Source organism: Yarrowia lipolytica, chromosome 1B (assembly GCF_001761485.1).
Source record: "Yarrowia lipolytica chromosome 1B, complete sequence".
Taxonomy (NCBI): domain Eukaryota; kingdom Fungi; phylum Ascomycota; class Dipodascomycetes; order Dipodascales; genus Yarrowia; species Yarrowia lipolytica.
The window spans coordinates 2,172,664-2,192,890 of record NC_090771.1 but is presented as its reverse complement, the minus strand read 5'-3'; the positions used below and the strand labels follow the sequence as shown (position 1 = coordinate 2,192,890).

The 20,227-nt window shown below is 49.2% G+C and overlaps 8 protein-coding genes across 8 annotated transcripts; 3 read left to right on the top strand and 5 right to left on the bottom strand.

Annotated features, from left to right (window-relative positions):
• Nucleotides 1-276: 276 nt before the first annotated feature.
• YALI1_B21885g (uncharacterized protein) lies at nucleotides 277-4,303 on the bottom strand (the record flags this gene model as incomplete). The annotated part of the gene is made up of 2 exons (XM_068282104.1): nucleotides 277-1,239; nucleotides 1,853-4,303. The coding sequence occupies 2 exons, from the start codon at nucleotides 4,301-4,303 to the stop codon at nucleotides 277-279; spliced, it is 3,414 nt and encodes a 1,137-aa protein (XP_068138205.1).
• An 877-nt stretch (nucleotides 4,304-5,180) lies between these two features.
• Nucleotides 5,181-7,382, bottom strand: YALI1_B21855g (uncharacterized protein; the record flags this gene model as incomplete). Its single annotated transcript, XM_500990.3, has 1 exon — nucleotides 5,181-7,382. The coding sequence occupies one exon, from the start codon at nucleotides 7,380-7,382 to the stop codon at nucleotides 5,181-5,183; it is 2,202 nt and encodes a 733-aa protein (XP_500990.3).
• A 2,896-nt stretch (nucleotides 7,383-10,278) lies between these two features.
• On the bottom strand, nucleotides 10,279-10,962 carry YALI1_B21819g (uncharacterized protein; the record flags this gene model as incomplete). Its single annotated transcript, XM_500989.3, has 1 exon — nucleotides 10,279-10,962. The coding sequence occupies one exon, from the start codon at nucleotides 10,960-10,962 to the stop codon at nucleotides 10,279-10,281; it is 684 nt and encodes a 227-aa protein (XP_500989.2).
• Nucleotides 10,963-11,203: 241 nt separating this feature from the next.
• YALI1_B21816g (uncharacterized protein) lies at nucleotides 11,204-11,911 on the top strand (the record flags this gene model as incomplete). The annotated part of the gene is made up of 1 exon (XM_500988.3): nucleotides 11,204-11,911. One exon carries the CDS (start codon nucleotides 11,204-11,206, stop codon nucleotides 11,909-11,911), a length of 708 nt encoding a protein of 235 aa, XP_500988.1.
• Nucleotides 11,912-12,304: 393 nt separating this feature from the next.
• Nucleotides 12,305-13,087, bottom strand: YALI1_B21798g (mitochondrial 37S ribosomal protein mS42; the record flags this gene model as incomplete). The annotated part of the gene is made up of 1 exon (XM_500987.3): nucleotides 12,305-13,087. One exon carries the CDS (start codon nucleotides 13,085-13,087, stop codon nucleotides 12,305-12,307), a length of 783 nt encoding a protein of 260 aa, XP_500987.3.
• A 1,016-nt stretch (nucleotides 13,088-14,103) lies between these two features.
• Nucleotides 14,104-15,078, top strand: YALI1_B21787g (uncharacterized protein; the record flags this gene model as incomplete). Its single annotated transcript, XM_500986.3, has 1 exon — nucleotides 14,104-15,078. The coding sequence occupies one exon, from the start codon at nucleotides 14,104-14,106 to the stop codon at nucleotides 15,076-15,078; it is 975 nt and encodes a 324-aa protein (XP_500986.3).
• Nucleotides 15,079-15,433: 355 nt separating this feature from the next.
• Nucleotides 15,434-16,432, top strand: YALI1_B21774g (uncharacterized protein; the record flags this gene model as incomplete). The annotated part of the gene is made up of 1 exon (XM_500985.2): nucleotides 15,434-16,432. One exon carries the CDS (start codon nucleotides 15,434-15,436, stop codon nucleotides 16,430-16,432), a length of 999 nt encoding a protein of 332 aa, XP_500985.2.
• Nucleotides 16,433-16,670: 238 nt separating this feature from the next.
• YALI1_B21737g (uncharacterized protein) lies at nucleotides 16,671-19,112 on the bottom strand (the record flags this gene model as incomplete). The annotated part of the gene is made up of 1 exon (XM_500984.3): nucleotides 16,671-19,112. The coding sequence occupies one exon, from the start codon at nucleotides 19,110-19,112 to the stop codon at nucleotides 16,671-16,673; it is 2,442 nt and encodes an 813-aa protein (XP_500984.3).
• Between the last annotated feature and the right edge of the window lie 1,115 nt (nucleotides 19,113-20,227).

Sequence of the window (20,227 nt, the reverse complement as noted above, 5' to 3'; positions counted from 1 at the left end):
TTCTCAGTATCGTAGCATACTCACTACTAGCAGTCATGCTCATAGCTTCGGTAAACACTACCTCAGGGCTGTGTAATATTAAAGAAATAGACTACTGTAGTTCTAGTAAACTACTACACTAAACAATCCAGACCCACTCGAACCTGCATGAGGCAATGCTTTTTATGGAGTGAGTATGACTTGCCTACTCCCCCCCTACTCCAGTGAGCTGCCCACTGACAACTCAATTCGCACGTCACATAATACATGTACATTACTCATTAAAATCCATCTCGATTACTTCTTCTTGCCCTTCTTCTTGTTCTTTTTCTTCTTGGGTGAAGATATCGAAGCGGGTTTAGGTTCCGGTTGGAGTGATGGGGCTGAGTCGTCCTTGTCATCTTTACCATCATCCTTAGCCTCATCGGCTGTCTCCTTTGACAGATCAGGCGTACTGGTGGTTTCGGACTCCGCCTTGGTCTCGTCCTTGTCGGCGGACTCAGGCTTGTCAGCAACCTTCTCAGGTTCAGCCTGGACTTCCTCCTTAACCTCCTCGACCTCATTCTTGGCCTCTTCCTTGACAGTGCCGTTTTCTTTTGCGCCATTTTCACTATTTACAGCATCAAGTTCGGTCGTGGTTCCAGTCTCACCCTCCTCCACCTCGCCTTTCATCTCCTCCACCTTGTCCCCCACCTTGTCCTCCACCTTGTCCTCCACCTTGTCCCCCACCTTGTCCCCCCTCTCCTTCTCTTCCACGGCAGCCTCATCCAATGCGTCAATCGTTGACTGGGCCTCAGACTCCTTAGTACCAGAAACAGCCTCCTTGGTATCAGGCTCAGATGCGATCACCTCATCTGCGTTCTCTGGCCCAGGCTCGACCTTCACTGACTCAGCGTCTGCTCCCTCTGGCACAATATCATCGCTGACGTGTTGAGACTCAGAATTGGTCTCTTCAACGGCGACGTCTCCTGTCTTGGATTCCTCTCTGGATTCCTCCTCCGATGCCTCCTTGGTCTTCTCCTCAACGTTAGTGGAGTCCATCTCTGTATCATTAAGCTCCATTGCTGTCTCCTTGACGTCCTCAGTTTGAGACTTCTTTGCATCATCCTTAGATTCCACCTGGTGGCCCTCAACATCCTTCTTGACCTCGGGGACAGGTTCAGACACAGCAGTAGAAACCTCTGCCTTGGACTCGTCCTTGGCCTCATCTTTAGGAGGAACTCCAGTAGGAATCTCAAGTTTGGACTCCTCTGCCACACCCTTATCGTTAGTCACGGGTTCGGTTCCCTTCGGTTGGGGTACTGCGGCAGTCTCTGCCTTGTCGCTAGGCCCCTCCGTATCCGACCTCTCCTTGGGCTTGTTCTCCTTCGCCAACTTGGCAGCATCCTTCACCGGAGACCGTGAACGCGAACTCTCACGAGTCTCTGCTGCAATGGCTCTATTGATGGCGTCCTTAGCAGCGGTCTTCGCAGCAGACTGCGGAGCTTCAGTCTTGACTGGACTGGTGGTATCCTCATGCTCGCCATCGGAGTTGATATCTGCAGAGAAGAATTCTTCGGCAGGCTCTGCAGGCTCAGCTGGGGTGGGAGGAGCAGGAGCCGGCTCAGGGGCCTTGGGAGTAACAATCTCAATGCTTCGAACGAACTCCAGAACAGCAGTGCCAGCGTTACCTGAACCATCGATCAGAGAAATGCGTTCAGAAAAGAACTGAGCATCAGCAAGCATGTGGTTCTTCTCTACCTGTGTCTTGATGTGTGCGTTGCCATAGTCCTCGAGTAGTTTGGACTTGTAGTTGTCAACCACTTGGGACATGATTAGCTGTGTTAGAATACTATTGATGTAGCGCTGTTAATGTGTGATTTCTGATACTCACAATGTAGTTTTCGCTGGCAAGAACTTTTTTAAGACTCTTGGACAGGGTGTTAGTGTCACTAATGAGCTGCTGCATGTACTCATGCACTCCGTTGGCGGTTGTGACGGGCTTAGACCAGTCGATCCGCCGAAGAGTACGAGAGTGGTTGACCATCCGCTCGACCATGATGGAAACGAGCTTGGTATGAATGTCGTCCTGATGCTTAAGCAAGTCGCGCTTGGTCCGATCAAACTGGGCAGGAATCTGTTGCGACGTTACATGACGTCGACAGTACTCTCTCATGTATGGAATGAGGGTTACGATGAATCCCAGAGACTGGGACACTAGCGCCAGGTTCTTGGCAGAAATATGCGCCAGCTTTGCTGCACTTCTCGTAGCCCCAGCTTGAAGAATTAGCTCATTAGCAGACACATTGTACCGCTTGATCAACGAGGTAATGACATCCACAAGTTCGGGAGTCTGACCAGGAAAGATGACGACGAGCTGGAGAAAACCCACTAGTCCATCGACCAAGTGGGTGGTTCCGTTGGGGATAATAAAGGAGGCTGCTTCGACAAACACATTTTTGGGCCGCATTTTCCCTTCCTTGGGGACATCTGTATTGTTGGGAGTACCGCCCATAAGATTGACAAAGAGCAACTCTTTCCACTTGATAGGATCCTGAGTTGCTGCGGCAACGATATCATCCACCTTCTGTTGTGTTTGTGCGCTGATTTCCGTGTCCTTCCATTTGTCCTTTTCCAGCTCTGAGAGAAGATGTTCATCGGCACGGTTAAACAGCGTTTGGATGAACTGCTTGAGATGACCCACAAGTGTAGTTTGTAGAGGGTTAGAAACCACGCCAACAGACTGCTCGCATTCTCGGACAAAGATGCCGTTGAGAGCGTAGAAGTTGAGAAACAGGTCACATGGCAGTTGTGCAGTCTGTTCTCGTCGGGCGTTGACAATCTTGGTCATGTATGCGAGCTGTTTGTCCACCGTTCCAGAAATGACCTGTCGGAGACCAAAAGCCAGTTCCCCACACTGTTCAAGAAGGGCTGGCTGAGATGAAATCAGATCAAGAAGCAGTTTCTGATGGGTCAAAAGTCGTCGCACAAATTCAGAGAGAGATGCGTATATTTCAGCAAGCGTGTTTTCAAACTCGGAGGCACTAAGAGCCCGCAGTTTGCCTGCCAAAGCCATTCCTCGCTCAGAACGAGATGCCGCAGAGCCGGAAGACACGCCGGAGACTCCTGATAGGCCGGAAGACATGGAGTTTGTATCTGTCGAAGATGGAAGGTGCTGTTTGATAAGTCTTCGCGAATAGTCCGCAATAGCGTCCTGATAAGCCTTGAAGGCATCCTGCACCTGACCTGCTCGGAGAAGCTGATTCAGTAGAGATGCAAGTTTACCTCTGAATGCAGGATCCACGTCGTTGAAAGAGGTATTCACTGCTTCCGGGGGGCTGGCTCTGTTTCTCTGTCGGTTGAATTGTTGCATTAGTCGCACAATTGTGTCTCCGGTGGGGACAGCTTGTCCGTGGCTCTGTAAGTCGTCAATCAGCAACAGAGTGAACTGCTTACCAATCTTATGACCTACCTTCACACGCAGAGACAGCAGCGAATCCCGCAGGGGTTTGAGACCCGTCAAAGGAGAGAGATTGGAGATTGGGGTCTTCATCTTGACGGTTGTACTCGCCAGATACTCCGAGTCACCATGAATAAGTGCATCCGTAGAATCGACCAGTTCCAAACAAGGCAGCAGGTTTGTCTGTGGTTGTTCTTCCGACAGTCGTTCGGCCTCTTGGAACAGTCGCACAATTTCCTGTAGCTGCGTGACTCCATTTTCGAGTTCTTCCACCTGAGCATACTGTTGTTGTAACTGGACCATCTGAAGTCCTCTCTCGACGTGGATCTGGTCCAGCGTCTGCATCTGAGTTCTTAGGTCGCGCACCACCTCCACGGCCGACTCCGTGTCGCTGTGGATCTGTTTGAGCTCATCAATGGCCATGAAGAACGAGTCCGATGACTTGCTGATTTCCTCAATCAGGTTCACTTCTACCGTGTCGATGTAGTAGCTCAGTTTTTCCTGCAAAATGTTGTATGTGGTCACGTCCGTCTTGTGTTCGGTGACCGTGTCGAAAATACGCTGATTGTCTAGCCGAAAGTCGGGTTCAAAGAAGGCTTGAGGCACTGAGTCCAGACTGCTGTTGACGTCTCCAGGCACGTCCGATCCACCCCGTTTCAACTGACAATACTGTCGGTACTCCTGTTGGACCTCCTGCAAGTACTCGTTGTACTTTTGCTGGCTGACTCGCGCAATGGACGGCAGCTTGACCTGTTCAATGTCCTTGATGGTTGGCGGCTTGTAGCCCTCGGTGGCTTCTACAAGAGAGCCAATGGCGTTGGGACCCAGGTCTTCGCTGCCGAGTTGCAGCGATTGCCGCGAACTGCTCACCGATAGCCGGGACATGGTGTGATCTGTCTGGCGTGTGACGGCTCCTTGTATGGGGTGTGTGTGTTGTCCTTGATGGTGGCATTATGCATGCATACCATACTGTCCAAACCTGGTCCAGGGTTTGGGCTTGTCGGGGGTGACCTGTGGGGGCCGATTGGCTGGAAATGGGGGCAATACGAGTAGCGGTGATGGATTTCTGAAATCTTTTATTTTGATTTACACCTTTTTTAGGACATATTTACAAACATTGGCGTTATTCTACGACTACTTATCCATCCCCCTGTATATCGCGCGAGTAAATCTAAGCTTGTTGCAGTGCAGTGTTGGGTATATAGTTTTCGGAATGATCATCTTAGCTCCATCTGAACACACAAACACGCGTACTGTAATCTGAACAGATCAAATAAGGCCATGGCGTTATTCAGCGTTGAGTTGATGTTCAATTGCTATTTATATCTTTCTCAGCATTAGCTACCATGTCAGTTAGAGTACATACTGTACTCGTACCACCTGGCTTCGTGGCTATGCAGATTGCGCTAAATAATCTATGAAAAATGAAGAAGAAAACTGTTGTAAGTGGTAGGAGCATCACTGGTTTCTAGCAGTCATATTGTTGGCAATGTCTCCTCGTTTTTAATTGTACTTGTACTGTACAAGTACGATGCTCGCTGTATTTCTCAGCTTCCCCTTTCTGTGACAATTGTCGACTCATCTACTTGTACCGGCACATACTTGTACATACTGTTCTTCAACATCCGCCAGCTACAAGGCCACCAGCTACATCCATATGTGCATCTATCAGATATCCTCCCACTGTATACATATGCTGATATTAATACTATAGGACTACTCAAATGTCGCCCTATTCGTTGCGCCGGTTCTCTCAACCGCGCTAGTTGCCACTGCTGGCAGATCCCCAGCCCCACAGATTACTGGCCATATCCTTGGCCTTGTCAATCAACCGTTTCTCACTGGACCCCGACCCCGTGCTTGATGTGGAGTCTGTACTAGGGCTTCGGAACGCCTTTGGTCGGTCTTCCTTCTCGTCAATCAGCCCAGACACATTTTCAGTCGACGTACTGGTGGTTGGGGTTGCCGTGGTGGCAATGGACCGTTTCGGAGAGCTCACGCCCTTGGAGAAAGTTTCGGAAGACTCAGCAGGCTCAGAGGCTTCAGAAGCAAGCTCAGTTGGTTTGCTGTCGTCATCAGAATAATGGTCATGAAGAGCAGCGAGCTCATCATGATCATGGTGATCATCCGAGTCGGAAATCAGTCCGTCCAACGTTGCCACCTCAGAAACAGTACCCACAATGTTCTTGTCAGTCTCCTGGGTTCGAACCTCTATGGGTTGGGCTGCCAAAGCAGCCTGGGCCTGTCGCACCTGCTCCAAGATGTCCATGTACTTTGGTTTGGGAGAGCCCTCGGGAGAACCTGTGGGGCTAGGAGTCAGCGAGTTGGAAGGCGACTCCATATATGGGGCCTTGGGGATGATGCTTTCATTGGCTTGATGCTTGTTGACTGGGGCTTGGTACACTGAGTTGTAATCGTAGTGTGCGTAGTCTCGTCGTCGCGAATTGTTGTGCGACACAGCGGAGTGCACGGTTGCAATGGCATTACACTCAGCATCCATGGGATCCTCGTCATATGCATACTTCAACGAGGTGGGAGGAATGGGTGCAATTGTTCGCACTGCCTTGAGAGGGTCCGTCTCAACGTCGTTATCAGAGTCGTCTGAAAGGTCTTCATTAGAGCCTCTTCTTCCACCGGAACCAGGCTGCTCGTTCCGGGCCATACCGGACAACTCGGGTCGATGCATAGATGCCGAGGACGAAGATCGCACCATGAGAAACAGACCAGGTTCGTCGTCCTCCTCGTCGAGCTCGTCCGAGTCGGAATCGTCAGAATCCGAATCCGAGTCGTACTGGTCTTCCTCGTCAGATGATACGTAGTCCAGAGAAATGCATTGCTGGACCTCCGAGTTGAAGTGGATGCGACGCTTGGGCTTCGTGGGGGGAGGGGCCACTGTAGCAATAGGCGTGGCAGCCTCGTCTTCTTCCAAGACATTATCCTTGTTAGCAGTGGGAGGAGGCGCCACCAACTCGTCTCTAGAAGGTGTGGCCGAGGGGGTCACCGAAGAGGGTGTAGTGGTACCATCTTCACCCTCTCCAGCGGACTTGCTTTTGGGAGGCAGCTTGTATTGGGCGTTGAGCTTGTCGGCCAGAGTGTCGACCTCCTCATCAGTCATGCCATAAGGGTTCTTCTGTCGGTACTGATGGTGGCGGAAATACGACTTGACCACCTTGTCTTTGTCGTCTCCAGCAGCCGCAATTGCAGCGGGGGTCACCGCGGAGTCGTCCTTGGACCGACGCATTGGTGGAAGTGCCAGAATCATCTCTGTTGCGCTTCGTTTCTTGAGAATCGACTTTGTGTCTCCCGCAGTAGCTCCCTGCTCCTCCTTGTCGGAAGAGGCGGTCGGGGTCGCATCTCCAGCAGCAGCTCCTCCAACGCCGGAAATGTTGGCCTGCGAAGAGGTCCGGCAAAGGGGCCCGTACAGCCATGTGACGTCGTAGTCCTTGAGCCAGTTAACACTCTCGGGCGACACAGTCTTCAGGTTGTATTTGGCCTTGGCCCAGGTTCGCCACGACGCATTTTCCAGCCGGGCCGAGTTGGCCACCTCCTTTCGACGCAGCACAATATAGCGCCACGACGACGAAATGTCCGACTCCTTCCAGTCATGGGACAGATAGTCCACGTGTCGCGACGGCTCGTAGTGCACGTCCGAGTCATCGTGAACCGGGGCCGCTGGAGGCTCTGCGGAGGTGGTCACAGCGGATTTAGATGGGTCTGTGGCCTCCAGCTCAGGCGACGACACAGAGCTGATTTCGTGGGTGTCTGTATCGTCTTCTGCAGAGCTTATCGACGAAGCCTGGTCGTTACTTTGGGTAGTCGGGGCAGTGTTGTTGGTGTTGTTGAGAGAGGCTCGTTCCAGCGCCAGCCTGGCCTCTTCTTCTTCTCGCTCCTTTATCATTTCAGCCGGTCGATGGGAGTCGTCGAATCCCATGGACCGTGATCGTTTCAAAGCAAAGTTGTCCATGGTAGGGATGAGTGACGAGACCTATGTGTGGTGTGACAGAGGTGGTGTAGTGAAAGACTCTGTGATGCTCGTATTGCGATGCTATGATGCCCGTGGAGTGTCTTGTCTCGTGTGGTGTAGTGCGTTGCGTAGTCTGGTGTGGTGCTGATGATGTATCGACGGTGTAACAGAGTCCGCCACAAGGACGATTATTTTTGCGCAAGGAAACCGCCTCTGTGTGTGTGTGGACGGAGATTCGTGTGGTGTTGGGGTCGTCGCGTTTGATCGGGGACGGTTGTGTGTGTGTGTGTATGTGGTCACGTTCGGGCCGTGTTCAGTGAGGTTTGATGGGATAATATGGATTGCGAATTTTATCACTGTACAGACTTATGCTTACGCTGGCTGACAGACTCCAAAGGGAGAACTCTGTGTGGTATTGGTGCGGAGAACGTGGGAGGGGGCACCGACGCTTTGATGGACTGAGGTGACAGACACTGTGCAGGTGTCGCACAAAAAGAACAGACAGAAAAAACAACCACAGAATCACAGGTGAACTCGCTCTATGAGTCAGGGCTTGTGGGTTGGGTTGAACCGATGCTTCTTCGTTCTGGTGTCCTTCTTGTGCTTATGCTCTGCACGCTTGGGTCTTCGAAGTCAAAATGTGGGTCCGAGACAGAAGAGACGCAGTGCAAAGTCGGTGTTGCAAGAGGAAAGTAGAGGCTTTGGCCGACCCTCCGTGGCTTATATTTTCACATTTCTTTCAAGTATGAGTACGTTACCACCAGTCCGACCTATCTACGAGACTTTGGGGCTTACCACTCAACTGTGGGGTATCTTGCGCATACAAATACCAGTACAGGTACAAGTAGGTCATTTTTGAGAACGTCCTTTGAGGCACACCGCACACATGGCAGGGTGAATATAAAAATACCTGAACAACTTGAGGGGTCTGTGAGGCACAATCCGAAAGAGAGATCCGCGGGACCCTCACAATGGCCTACACAATCTCTACTGGCGTTTAAAACACCTCTTTCACACCTCCGACGGATGTTATTATGGAATGTCCATAATTCTGGTGATTCAACACCAAGACTCACAGGTGGGGCCAACCTGACGTGCCTAATTGCTACAGTAAATCCCGCACGGGGAGGGTCCGGTTTTTCGCGCCAACCACAAGTATTAGCCACTTACAAACCTCTAATATCGCGTAACATTACTTGTGATAAACCACCTCCTACTTCCCGCTACTGTGCCGCTGCCACCACCACCCTACAGAGGCGTACGTCCATATGTGAATTAGCTACCTCGTACTTATAATTCCGTACCAGTTCAAAGCGTAACTAAACTTTATGGAAAGTTTGCACCCTAAAAAGTTTTGACACCAGCGAGAGTAACAGTCTCTGGTTAACGAGTAAGTGCACGTACAAGGTCTTAAGTAGGAGCCAGAAACAAAATCAGAACATAAACCAGACATGTTTCATTTTGGGCACTCCTCTGGTGTCGCGTAGATATCCTCTTTTGGACACTGGAGACACCTCCTACAGACCTTCCTTCCAACACGCACCCATGACGCACTATTTCGCACACTCCGTGTCATTATCGCTTTGGGACATTATAACCTACTTTGTACCTGAGTCAGGTGGTGCAGACACCGCCAAACCCCCACCACAGCTCAGCTCATTACGCAAAATCACATCCCAATTACATAACCTTCGGGGATTGTATCCTGTGCTCCTCCTCTCCAGGTTTGCAACCTTCGAACACGTCGGGCTTAGCCACGCAACCCCTAATCGAGACCTTCTTCCCCGCACAAGAACGTTAACCCAATGGGGTAGGAGGGCGCAGAGCGACATAGGTCCGTGAGGGAATGCCCAGAGCCGAGGGTTAATCTATGGCTGAACCACGTGTCTCGAAATTCTGCAGATCAAGGCCCATGGTGCATCGTTATTTGCGAGCAGCCGATGCCCCCACATTCTAACGGTCGGATTAGACCGGAAACAGTCTGGGGTGCATATCGGAATAAAACGGATCGAAAGTTAATCCTCGTGGGGCTATATAAGCTTAGTAAGATAGAACAGCAGGAAATCTGCAACACCCCGATGCAGCACCGAGTAGAAAGTGAACAGAAAGTCAAGTCAGTTTCCGGATAAAAAAAAAAGACTCCAAGGACGAGGGTGATTAGTCAGCGATTTGTATTACTTCGGATCAATTACTTTGGCGAGGACACCGACTGGATCAGACATCACAAAAAACAGTTTCGCAGTGTGTACGAGAATGAGGGGCATCACATTGGTGATTATATTATGAGACATTCAACTCATTCTACTGTAAAACACCGCTATTTTCGGATGCCATAATAGTCTACCGTGGTCACATGGCTAATGGTCCATTGATGGCTCTGATACGTTCAGCTAATCAGCCAACGGTGGTATGAAGTATGTACATACAATACCAGACCTGGATCAGCATATTATTTGGAGACACAACTGTAGCTGGTTGTAAGGGAGCTAAAGATAAGCCAGAAGAGGGGCCCTGTGTTTGGAGTGGGAAGGGTTAGGTTGTCTTTAGATGGGGTCCATCTTCTAATGTACAAAGACTCTTCTATGTATGAGAGCCACTTCTTCCGGTACTTGTTCTGTAGAACAAGAAGATATACTTTCACAATAATAAAAGATTACAAGGGCAGTACATACAGTACTTGTATGTGTTATGACAAGTACTCGTTATTGTAATGCATACACGGGAGCTGAAATCAGTTTCTCTTTCACATCAATCCTCTGTGGTTGCAGGCTCTCTATTGCTGTCCTGACAACATTGGAGACTCAATTGCCTTCTTTCTACAGGCACGAGTATGTACGTAGTTAGGTAACAAGAATAAATACATTTTAATTATGCGTAATGCCCAATCCAACCACTTCTATACCTTGAGACCGACCTCATTGCCATCTTCATCTCGCATGACGGCAGCTTTGCCCTGGTGAACCAGCACTTGGCAAACCTTGTGGAGCATGGTGGAATCCATACCCACCATCTCAGGTACTCCCGGACTATCGTCTCCGGCAATATCGTAGAATGTGACAATGGATCCGTTTTGGCCTGTGCTATCGATCCATGCGAGAATCAGCGTGGCCCACTCCTCGGCGCTTCTCCACCAGATCCACACCTCTGTTTTCGTCTTGGAGTCGACCCAGTCGGCCTTTTTGTTGCTCACAAGATCTGACAGAACCAGCTGGATCACATCCGGTTTCAGTCGTCTCTGGATCTTTTTGTTTTCGAAAATGCTGTCTGTGTTGCTGAGCCTCCACTGTTTGGTTTCCCGACTGTGGGTCAAAATCACGTCCTTCCAATGTGATAGCTGCGCCTGCCACGTGGTTTCGTTGGGCTGTCTTGTGAAAAATGGCGGGAAGTTGTATATTTCACTGTTCATGGCGCCAGAGGATGTGTAGTGAACTAGGTGTCGTTGGCGATGGTGTTGTGCAGTGCAGAAAGACTGGTCAGTTGGACTGTCAACAAGGTTACAGCGAAGTGTTTCGTGATCTGAAGTTTTGCTAGGGTTTTTGTTAAGCATCAAAGATACAAGTCGCGGTGAGACCATAACCATAAGGAGATTATAACTACGAAAAATCGTCGAGCAAATATATAGTGTTTCTTCTTACATCAACAGGCTTCTTCTCTGTTGAAGCTACTACAGTAGCTGCTGTACTACAAGTAGTACATACTGTAGAGTGGCTTGTTCCCAGTCCACGCACCATCCATCAGAACCCTATTTACAGTAGTTCCATCATCTCCACTTACAAGCAACCACTCTCTAGCCATAACGAAGACAAAAACTAAAGATACCCATGAATCTCACTCAAAGTTCGTTGGATACCATTTCTGCCATTTCTAAGCATGAAACCAGTATCCCTCAGCTCGAGAAGCTCACATACAGAGTTTTAAACGAGACCGATGCTACAATCCTCGAGAAGCTCGATCTTTACGAGTCTCTGGCACTGGAACGAGCCGTCAAAGAGTCAGATGTGAGTGATCTTCCCGAGGACTTGAGGGAAGCAAACATTGAGACGCTTAAAAGTCGCGTGAAGGAGCTGGAAACGCGCTTGAACGTCCAAAGGCGCGTCACACGCGACTCCATTGCATCCTCAAGCATTCTCAATGCCATTCACCACGGACGAGAAACAACTTTTCACGAGTCGTCACTCCTGCCACTACTGGCTCTGCGAGACGAAAAATCACGTGACCTTCTTGACAGCCTGATAGTCGTCACTGGTCTCCGCAAACAGCTGGATGTATTAATATGCGAGAACCGTGCTTCGCTGGACACGCAGCGGTCGATAGTTCGGTCGATTGAGAAGGCCAATGACAAGAGCGCGGACCGTCATCAAAACAACCAGGCTATTAGTGAGCTCGAGGCCAAGCTACACAACACCAAAAACAAACGACGAGTTCTGGCAGAGATTTTCACAGCTCTGATCACCGCCTCTGGGATCGATTGGTGTGAGGACGAGGATTTGGTTCAGCTGATTGTTGGCGCAGGAGAGCTGAACAGGTAATAATGAGAAAGAGTGAGCTATTTATTGGATGTCTATGGGACAATGACTAATGGCGTAAGAACTTCGGTTTCTAACGCTGGAAGTGAGGTATTTCTAATGAGTAGATGGGGGGTCTGAAAAGAATACTGTACTGAGCTTCAGACTCATGAGCAGAGCTCCAGCACGAGCCTCTGGCTACACACTAAAGTAAACATTAATGCTTTCTATTTTTGATACATGGACAAACAGTTGTACAACGTGAGCAGATTCAGGTATACAGAGCACTAGATAGTGTCTACGTGAGCCACTACAAGTACGTGAAAACCGTGGGGAGACGTACTGTTGCCGACATCCCTTACATGATAAAATCATTCAACTATATACATTCAGATCCCCCTTTTTTATATTCATCCCTTACTGGGCACCAACAAACAGTCTAGCGTTGACAACATCCCAGTTAATACACTCCCAATAGTTCTCCAAGTAATTGTACTTGCCGTTGACTCCGTAGTCGTCCACGTAGGCTTGCTGCCACACATTGACGGCCAGCAGAGGCAGGATGGACTCCTTGAGGCCCTTTCGCACAGCAGCCTCAATGTTTTGCTGGTCCCGCTTGACCTCCTCGGAGGCGGGGAAGTTGAATTCTTGATGCTGGAATCGCTGGAACGAAAAGGGAGATCCTGCGTTGTGGTGAGCCGAAATGTACATGTTCTTGTCTCCTCCCTCGTAGAGGAAGACCCATCCGTTTCCGGTCATCTCGTCGGCGGTAGCCAAAAAGTTCTCTCGGGCTCGCTCCATGGACTCGAACTTGTCCTCCAGTCGAGAACGCAGGTAGTCTGTCGGCGCTGTGGTCTGGGCCACGGGCTTCTCGGCCAGAGCCTCGAAGAAAAAGTGGTTGTTGAAGGCTTGAGAGGCAAAGTTGAATGTAGCAGCCTGATCTCGGTCGGCGGCAGTGAATCGCAAAATATCAAAAGGGGATCGCGATTGCAGAGGAGTGTCGACGGTCAGGTCAGTGAGCTTGGACACCAGGAACCGCTGGTAGTCGGTCCAAGCGGTGTTGAAGCCGTTTTTGGAGTACAGACCCTCCAGGCCGTTCTGGGCGTACTTGGACTCTCGTGAAAGCTTGGCGGGGGTGTGGATGGATCGGATCGAGCCGATCTGGGTCACTTTGGCTCGGCTAATCACGTTTCGAAACATGGTGTCTGGAGTGCAAAATGGAGATCTGGATGTGTCCAAGTGAAATTTTGGCCCTTGTACGGTAACCTTAATTGGCTGGTGAATGAGCTGTGGGCGAGGAAGATATAAATGTACAACAAGGGATTACGTAGTAGAGCGCCTTTTTTGGAGATATTATAGCGGTGTAAGAAAAAGTTATTTGACTGCGAATTAATTACAAATCAACAATTGTGTCATTCCTAATGTTCTCGTACTTGTACAAACTTGCGCGGGTCTCACAGCAAAAGAATTTGTGTTAGCCAGTTGGGAGTTCTGTACCTTATGTACGTAATCGCTGGTTGGTCTGGAAGGAGTAGATCGGAAGAGCGGGTCAGGTACAGTAATGGAGTCGCTATTATTGTCACTGAACGTCAAACTGTCAGGCCTTGCTGTAACTCATCTGTGGAGACCCGACCAGTGCGGTTATCACACCCTCCCCCCTTCCCCAGGTGTCTACAGTACGAGTACGAGTACGAAAGGTGTGCTTACATAATCTCCAAATGTCTACGAAAACTGCGGGTACGACTCTATATTTTGTTACAGTAGGCGTGCTCGTGCTAGTACAAGTACAATACAGCATTGTATAGTGTAGCTACCCTACTTGTGGCTTTCGTACAAGTACAGTACTATTTAGTATGACCATATACAGTAACTACTGTAGCTACTCGTAGCTATATCACAGTGACTCGACACTATCAGGCACCAAATTACACTTCCGAGTGGTCTTCCCAACTGGGCGTTTTGAAGGCAAGGCGGATACCGACAGGGTCTGTGTGTGATGTCAAATTAATGACTACTGAGAAGACCAGGTCTATGAGCTAGCTCCACAGACATGAAATAATGGAATCCAGTATTTCTTGCTCTTTGGAAACACACAATCCCGGGAAAAGTACACCTCCACTAGCCCATCGCATGCAAGCTCTAGGTGCATACTTTTGCATGTATCCAGTATGACATTGCTACCACCGTGAACAGTCTCTCTTCTACGTTGTCCAACCATGTTTGTGCGACAGTTACGGCCTTTGAGCGGCTTGATAAGCTCCCGGCAGCCAGTGTGTACTTTTCTACGGCCATTTTCGTCATCTTTACGACTCCAGCATCCTCCTCGAGGCGATGCTCGTCGGATGAGAGCACGATTCAGACCTGTCGACACCCAGGATCCAAACGTGAACCCCAATGTGGTGCAGCCTGCATACTACAACCAGGTACCCAACCCTGGCGGAGTGCTTACTGGTGCTGATGCCATCACCAGAATGCTTTCTGAGCCGATTCTGGTGGTTGAACGTCGTATGGAGATGATGAACCTGATCCTAGGCTTTGAACAGGCCAACAAATACATCATCATGGATGGCAATGGAAACCAGCTTGGGTTCATGGAGGAGGAGGATTTCGGCTTTGTCAAGGCTATCATGCGACAGGTGTACAGACTTCATCGACCCTTCAAGGTCAACGTCTACGATAACGCAGGCAACCATCTGCTGACCATTTCTCGAAAGTTTTCCTTTATTAACTCCAAGATCAAGGCTATTCTTCCCGCTAGCCAGGGCGACGGCATCATTATTGGAGAATCACAGCAACAATGGCACTTATGGAGACGAAAATACAACTTATTCCAGCATCACAGCAATGACGAGTACGACCAGTTTGCAGACATTGACGCTCCCTTCCTGAGTTTTGCGTTTCCTGCTCGTGACAGGGAAGGGGCTATCATGGGAGCTGTGGATCGAAACTGGGTGGGTCTGGGACGAGAGTTCTTCACAGATACCGGTATCTACGTACTGCGAATGGACCCTTCGGCCTTTTTGGCCGTTCCTGATGTCGGTAAGGTTGTGGGACCCATGACATTGGATGAGCGAGCTGTTCTATTGGCCACCGCCGTTAGTATTGATTTCGACTATTTCTCCAGACACAGTCGAAGCTCGGGAGGACTCTTTTCCATGGGAGGAGGGGACTACTTTGACGACATGTCCTAAATGTTTATAGTGTATAGAATCCATCTGATATAGGGCTGAGGGGATAAGTAGTAGACTATGTCGTACTTGTACTTATACTTGCAATGTTTCATATGTACATCATTTTGTACATTTTGTATGAACCTGTACTTCTACGAGTTACTGTATGTACATAATTACTGTATGCACTGTAGCTACTGCACCATATTTCAAGAATCAGTGGCAAAGTTGATTAAGCAAAAAGATGTGCCATAGAAAGAATGACAGGAGTTAGTGTTTTTACTTTTACATAAAAAATAAACGGAATACATACACCCCAGTATATGATAAAAAATCGCTACTGCCACAAGACCCCATTACGTCACCGAACTCTACCATGCATAACCTCAATCATATCAGCATCCAACATCAGACTTCACACCTAAACAAATTACCCACATCTCGCATCTACATCAGTATGTCTTCAATCGGCTGGAACACCATCGAATCGGACTGTGGCGTTTTCACCACTCTGGTGGAGGAGCTCGGAGTCTCTGGAATCGAGTTCTTCGACGTTCTCTCTATCGATCCCGACTCTCTGGCTCAATTCAACCCTCTGTACGGTATCATATTTCTGTACAAGTACCGAAAGAGCGAATACGCCGTCTCTCGAGAATACTCTGAGACTGAGAAGAACGCCAGCGGCCAATTTTTCTTTGCCCACCAGAAGATCCAGAATGCTTGCGCCACCCAGGCCATCCTCAGTGTACTGTGCAACTTGCCAGAGGACATTGAAATCGGACCAATCCTGTCAAATTTCAAGGAATTCTCGCGTGACATTGATCCCGAGACGAGGGGAGAGATTCTTGGAATGTCTGATGAAATCCGTCAGGCTCATAACTCGTTCAGCAGACCCAACCCCTTTGAGTCCGGCGACGATGACCGAGAAACCCCAGACGAGGAGAACGACGGTCTGTACCACTTTGTGGCCTATGTGCCAATCAACGGACAATTGTGGGAGCTTGATGGATTGAAACAGTACCCTGTCAACTACGGTGGCTGCACAAATGAAGAGTTCCCCGAAAAGGTCAGCAGTGTGCTAATGGAGCGTGTACAGAAGGCCCCCGGAGGGGACTTGCGGTTCTCCGTACTTGCTGTGTCTCGAGACAGACGGGAAGTGCTCAAGGAGAATGGCGGGTCCACTACCGAGCTTGTGGTAGAAGATCTTAAGCGAAAAGAATGGACTCGGGACAACGCTCTGCGACGAGAAACATTTGTGGGTCTTATCAACGAGTTGGTGAAGGGTGTTGTTGGCGGCATGGGCGATGAGCAGTACAAGAAGGCTCTTGAACAGGGTCGAGAGAAGACGAAGGAGATGTATGCCAAGCGGGCTTAGACACATTGGGTGGATTTGGATGCATTTATTGTAGTTGGGCCGTTACATTATGTTTATGTAATTCCATCATGTACTATGTTATATTTTTATACTGAACGAATGTACTACATACTGTAGCCCTAAGGTGGTAATTTAGACCACAATTGTAATACTGGATATTTGCAACGGTGCTTCTGATAAAATATTAAATACATTGAACAAGAACGGTGTGTATTTGAAGGTGGCATTGTTCAGACAACTACTTCTTCTTTTTGGCGCCAATACCGAGTATCCAGATAAGAGGTGCAAAAAGGAATCGCAAAACGGTCAGAATGGACGAGACTACGCTGGCAACAACGTACAGTACGCACAGCAAAATCACGACTTCCAGGCCAAGAGCCACGAACTTGAGCTTGGGATGAATAGCAACTGCAGCATCCATAGGATACATGAACGTAGCTCCTACGGGGTGCGAGCGAACCAGAGAACCCAACTGCTCTAAATGGGGCTGCAGGCGTTCGGCCAAGACTGCTAGTTGGAACATGAATTTCTGCACCTTGGAGGAATCTGGAGGTGGAGGAACAGAGGAGACTGATCCTGCAGAGCCTGGAGGAGGAAGATCGATCAACGAAGCATGTGTCGAGCCACTAGACTCAGGTCGAGTGCTGGATCCACTAATGGAACGCTTCATCTTTGTCAAAGGCGACCGTCGAAACTTGAGAACGGCACCAACGGGGACACCTTGCTCATCAATAGAGCCCCCATCGGGTGCCTCAACGACAACAGGCATGCCATTTTTGTCTTTCTTTCGAAGCAAGAACTTCATGGTCTTCCTCAGCCGCTTCTTGTTCGGATTTTCGATATCCTCCTCGTAGATGACAGGGCCGGCTCCGGCTCCTCCTGCTGGAATCTCGCCAACTACGGTATCTTCCTCCATCATGGATCGTGCATCAAACTCGTCGTCTGAGGGATCTTCAGGCAGAGGAATCTCTTGCGGGACGAAAGAGGATGATGTATCAGAGTAGCTACCCGCAACATCCACTGACTGTCCAAAGGCATTCTTGTACACTTGGGAAAAGAAGTTGTCAGCAACAACCTCAGATTTGAGGTTGCTGTTCTGATCATAAGAGCTGACCCAATCCTTGACAGTGGAGGTCAGACCAGTCCAAACATTGTAAAGTGCCCGAGAATGCTCCTCGGAAGCTGAAACTGTAGACTCAGTGTGAGGAGGAAGAGGAATTTCAGGCATGGCATACTCACCTCCAATATTGTAAGGAGTGTTGCCTCGTTGCATTGGGGGCATCATCATTCCTCGTTGAGAAACACTGCTCTGAGGGCGGATCGGGTCATCATTGAGAGAAAAGGAGGTTGTGGACGAAACATAACTTCCTGGAGAAGAAGGGACAGGGAGTGGATGGCGGGAGGATGAGGCCGACACTCGTGAACCAGAGTCGTGTGAACCAGAGTCACGGGACACAGACGACTCGGTATCTCCCCTTGACGCCAACGATTCTCGAGACCCACTGACGGTACGTTTACCAAAGATGTTCTTGGCTGAGAATCGAGAGACCTTTTCATCATGACTTGGCGGGGGAATGAAGGCTCCAAAGTTGGGAAACAAGTTTCTTTTGGTTGCCTGAGAAGTAGCTGAACGATGTTCAGACCCCGCCGAGTCAGATGAGCCAGTACCCGACCCAGAGCCACTAGAGCCAGTTATTTCTGTGTAGCCTGTTTCAACAGTTACCTGGGTAGATGTCTCTTCCTCTAAACCTCTTTCTCGTTCACTAGGATCATTTCTAGGAGGTTCTGGATGTTGCATGGGCACTCCCCCCAAAGCATGCCCCATGGGTGCTCCAAACCACGGGTTGTAGTTGGACCGGAACCCGAACTCCTGGTCCTGAGTAGGGTCTATTATTCCATCCCAGCTTCCCGGCTGGCGTTGCTGTCCCATCATCTTCTCGTACTGCTTGCGTTGGTGTTCTTCCGGACTGGTATAATAGGCATTGTCTCCGGGTGAAATGTAGGCGAAGTTATTGTCCTTCTTTCTACGCTGCTGTTGGGGTTGCTGATGAGCCTGGGTTAACTGGAAGTCTCTCCAGTAGTCCGCATTCTGTCGTTGCATCTCACGCTGCATGAAGTAATAATCATAGGGGGTTTGGTGAGAACCAAAAGGAACATGTGTCGGATACAGCATGTAAGGATTGTGGGGAGGTGGTAGGGGTGGTCGAGATGCTGGGTCTTCTTCGTCGACAGCCAACGAGTCGTGTTGGTACATGAGAGGATCGGACTGAAATTTGCGCGAGCTGCTCTTCTTCTTTTTCGTCTTCGTAATCTTCTTATTGGGCGACTTTTCAGGGGAAGCGTTGTTTTCTTCAGTAGGTAAGAGATCCCCGATTCCCAGAGAAGAGGCCGGTTTCTTGGAATTGCTTTTGGCCCTAGTCTTTTTGCCTCGCTCGGCCCTCTTTACCTCATGGTCATCCTCCACGTGCTGATACTCAAAGTCCGAGTCGTCCGTCCCTGAGCCTGGATCTCGCTTGCCCATCTTATGCACAGTCTTGTTCACCCTTTTGAGCACCTTTTGCATACCCTTCGGCTGAGGAGCACCCACAAACACATTGTCCATCAGTTGGTCGGCATTGGCTAGGTGTGGCGATGGGTTTGGGTCCCCATACCCGTGGTATTGTGGTGGCACTGTGTACATGTGCGATGGTGTGGCCGTGTGAAGTTGTAGTGTTGTCAGGGATCAGTAGTGTGTGTCTGTCTTTCAGTTGCGTGTTCAATATCTGTAGCGTGCCCTTTTTGTGAACCAGCGCAATGTGTTTCTGTCGATGTGATGTGTCGAAAATCCCTGCCATGCTCCTCCGCTTTGATCCTGTTAGTCTGGTTAAACTTCGGACCATTATTATTACAATTCCCAAACAAGCACACGATGCATGTGGCCGTGAGATAAGAGAGTTTATTGGGGCTGCAACAGGCCCTTACAAGTAGTGTTATATATTTTTGGGGCGCTGAAGGAGATTCGCATAATTTTTTACATCTCAGGGTTTTATCTACTCACATGAGCCTTCACCCCTTTGCTTCTATGTCCCCTTCTTTACTACTATATAGGGGGCTGGGTGGTCCACATGCCACTCTATACAGCACACTGTACACCTGCATTTCAGCTGCAACACTGCTGTAATCATTGTGTAGCGTTGCGCTACAAGTAGGGGTCACTGGACTCCCACGATATTACAGCTACGGCCATGAATCAAATTACAACAACAACACTTGGAATGAGAAGAGCTAAATTACGGTATAATTATAGGAATGTGGCACATCCTGAGACTACGTACATCAAACTCACATACAGTTTCGAGAGCGAAGATATTAAAATGTGAGACAAACAGGGGATATTCTTCAACGTCAGCCCGAGCTTGCAGAATGGTCAGTTGAGTCTGTGTGCGTTACAACTACAGTACGTTCATAAACCAACTACGGCGGTACAGATACTGTAAATTAAAGTATATACTATTGGGTACACTACTAATTACTGTAAAAGTGCTAGTGATGTGCGAGTAGTGCTGACACATCCGTTCTCTGACATGTTTGGTGACACAAATGACACGATGAATATGTTTCATCGTTTGATTCCCATCGCAAAACTCCCTGGAAGACAGTTTTAGATTTGCCACATGTAAGATACCAGACCTGCTATGATGTACAATACCCACGCTCTCTGAGTCTCGATGGTTGTGACCATATTCTATCTTTATGAAATTCGCTCTTACTGCACTTCCTTTTGGTTGTTCTGGTTCTGAAGACACTGCTTCTAAA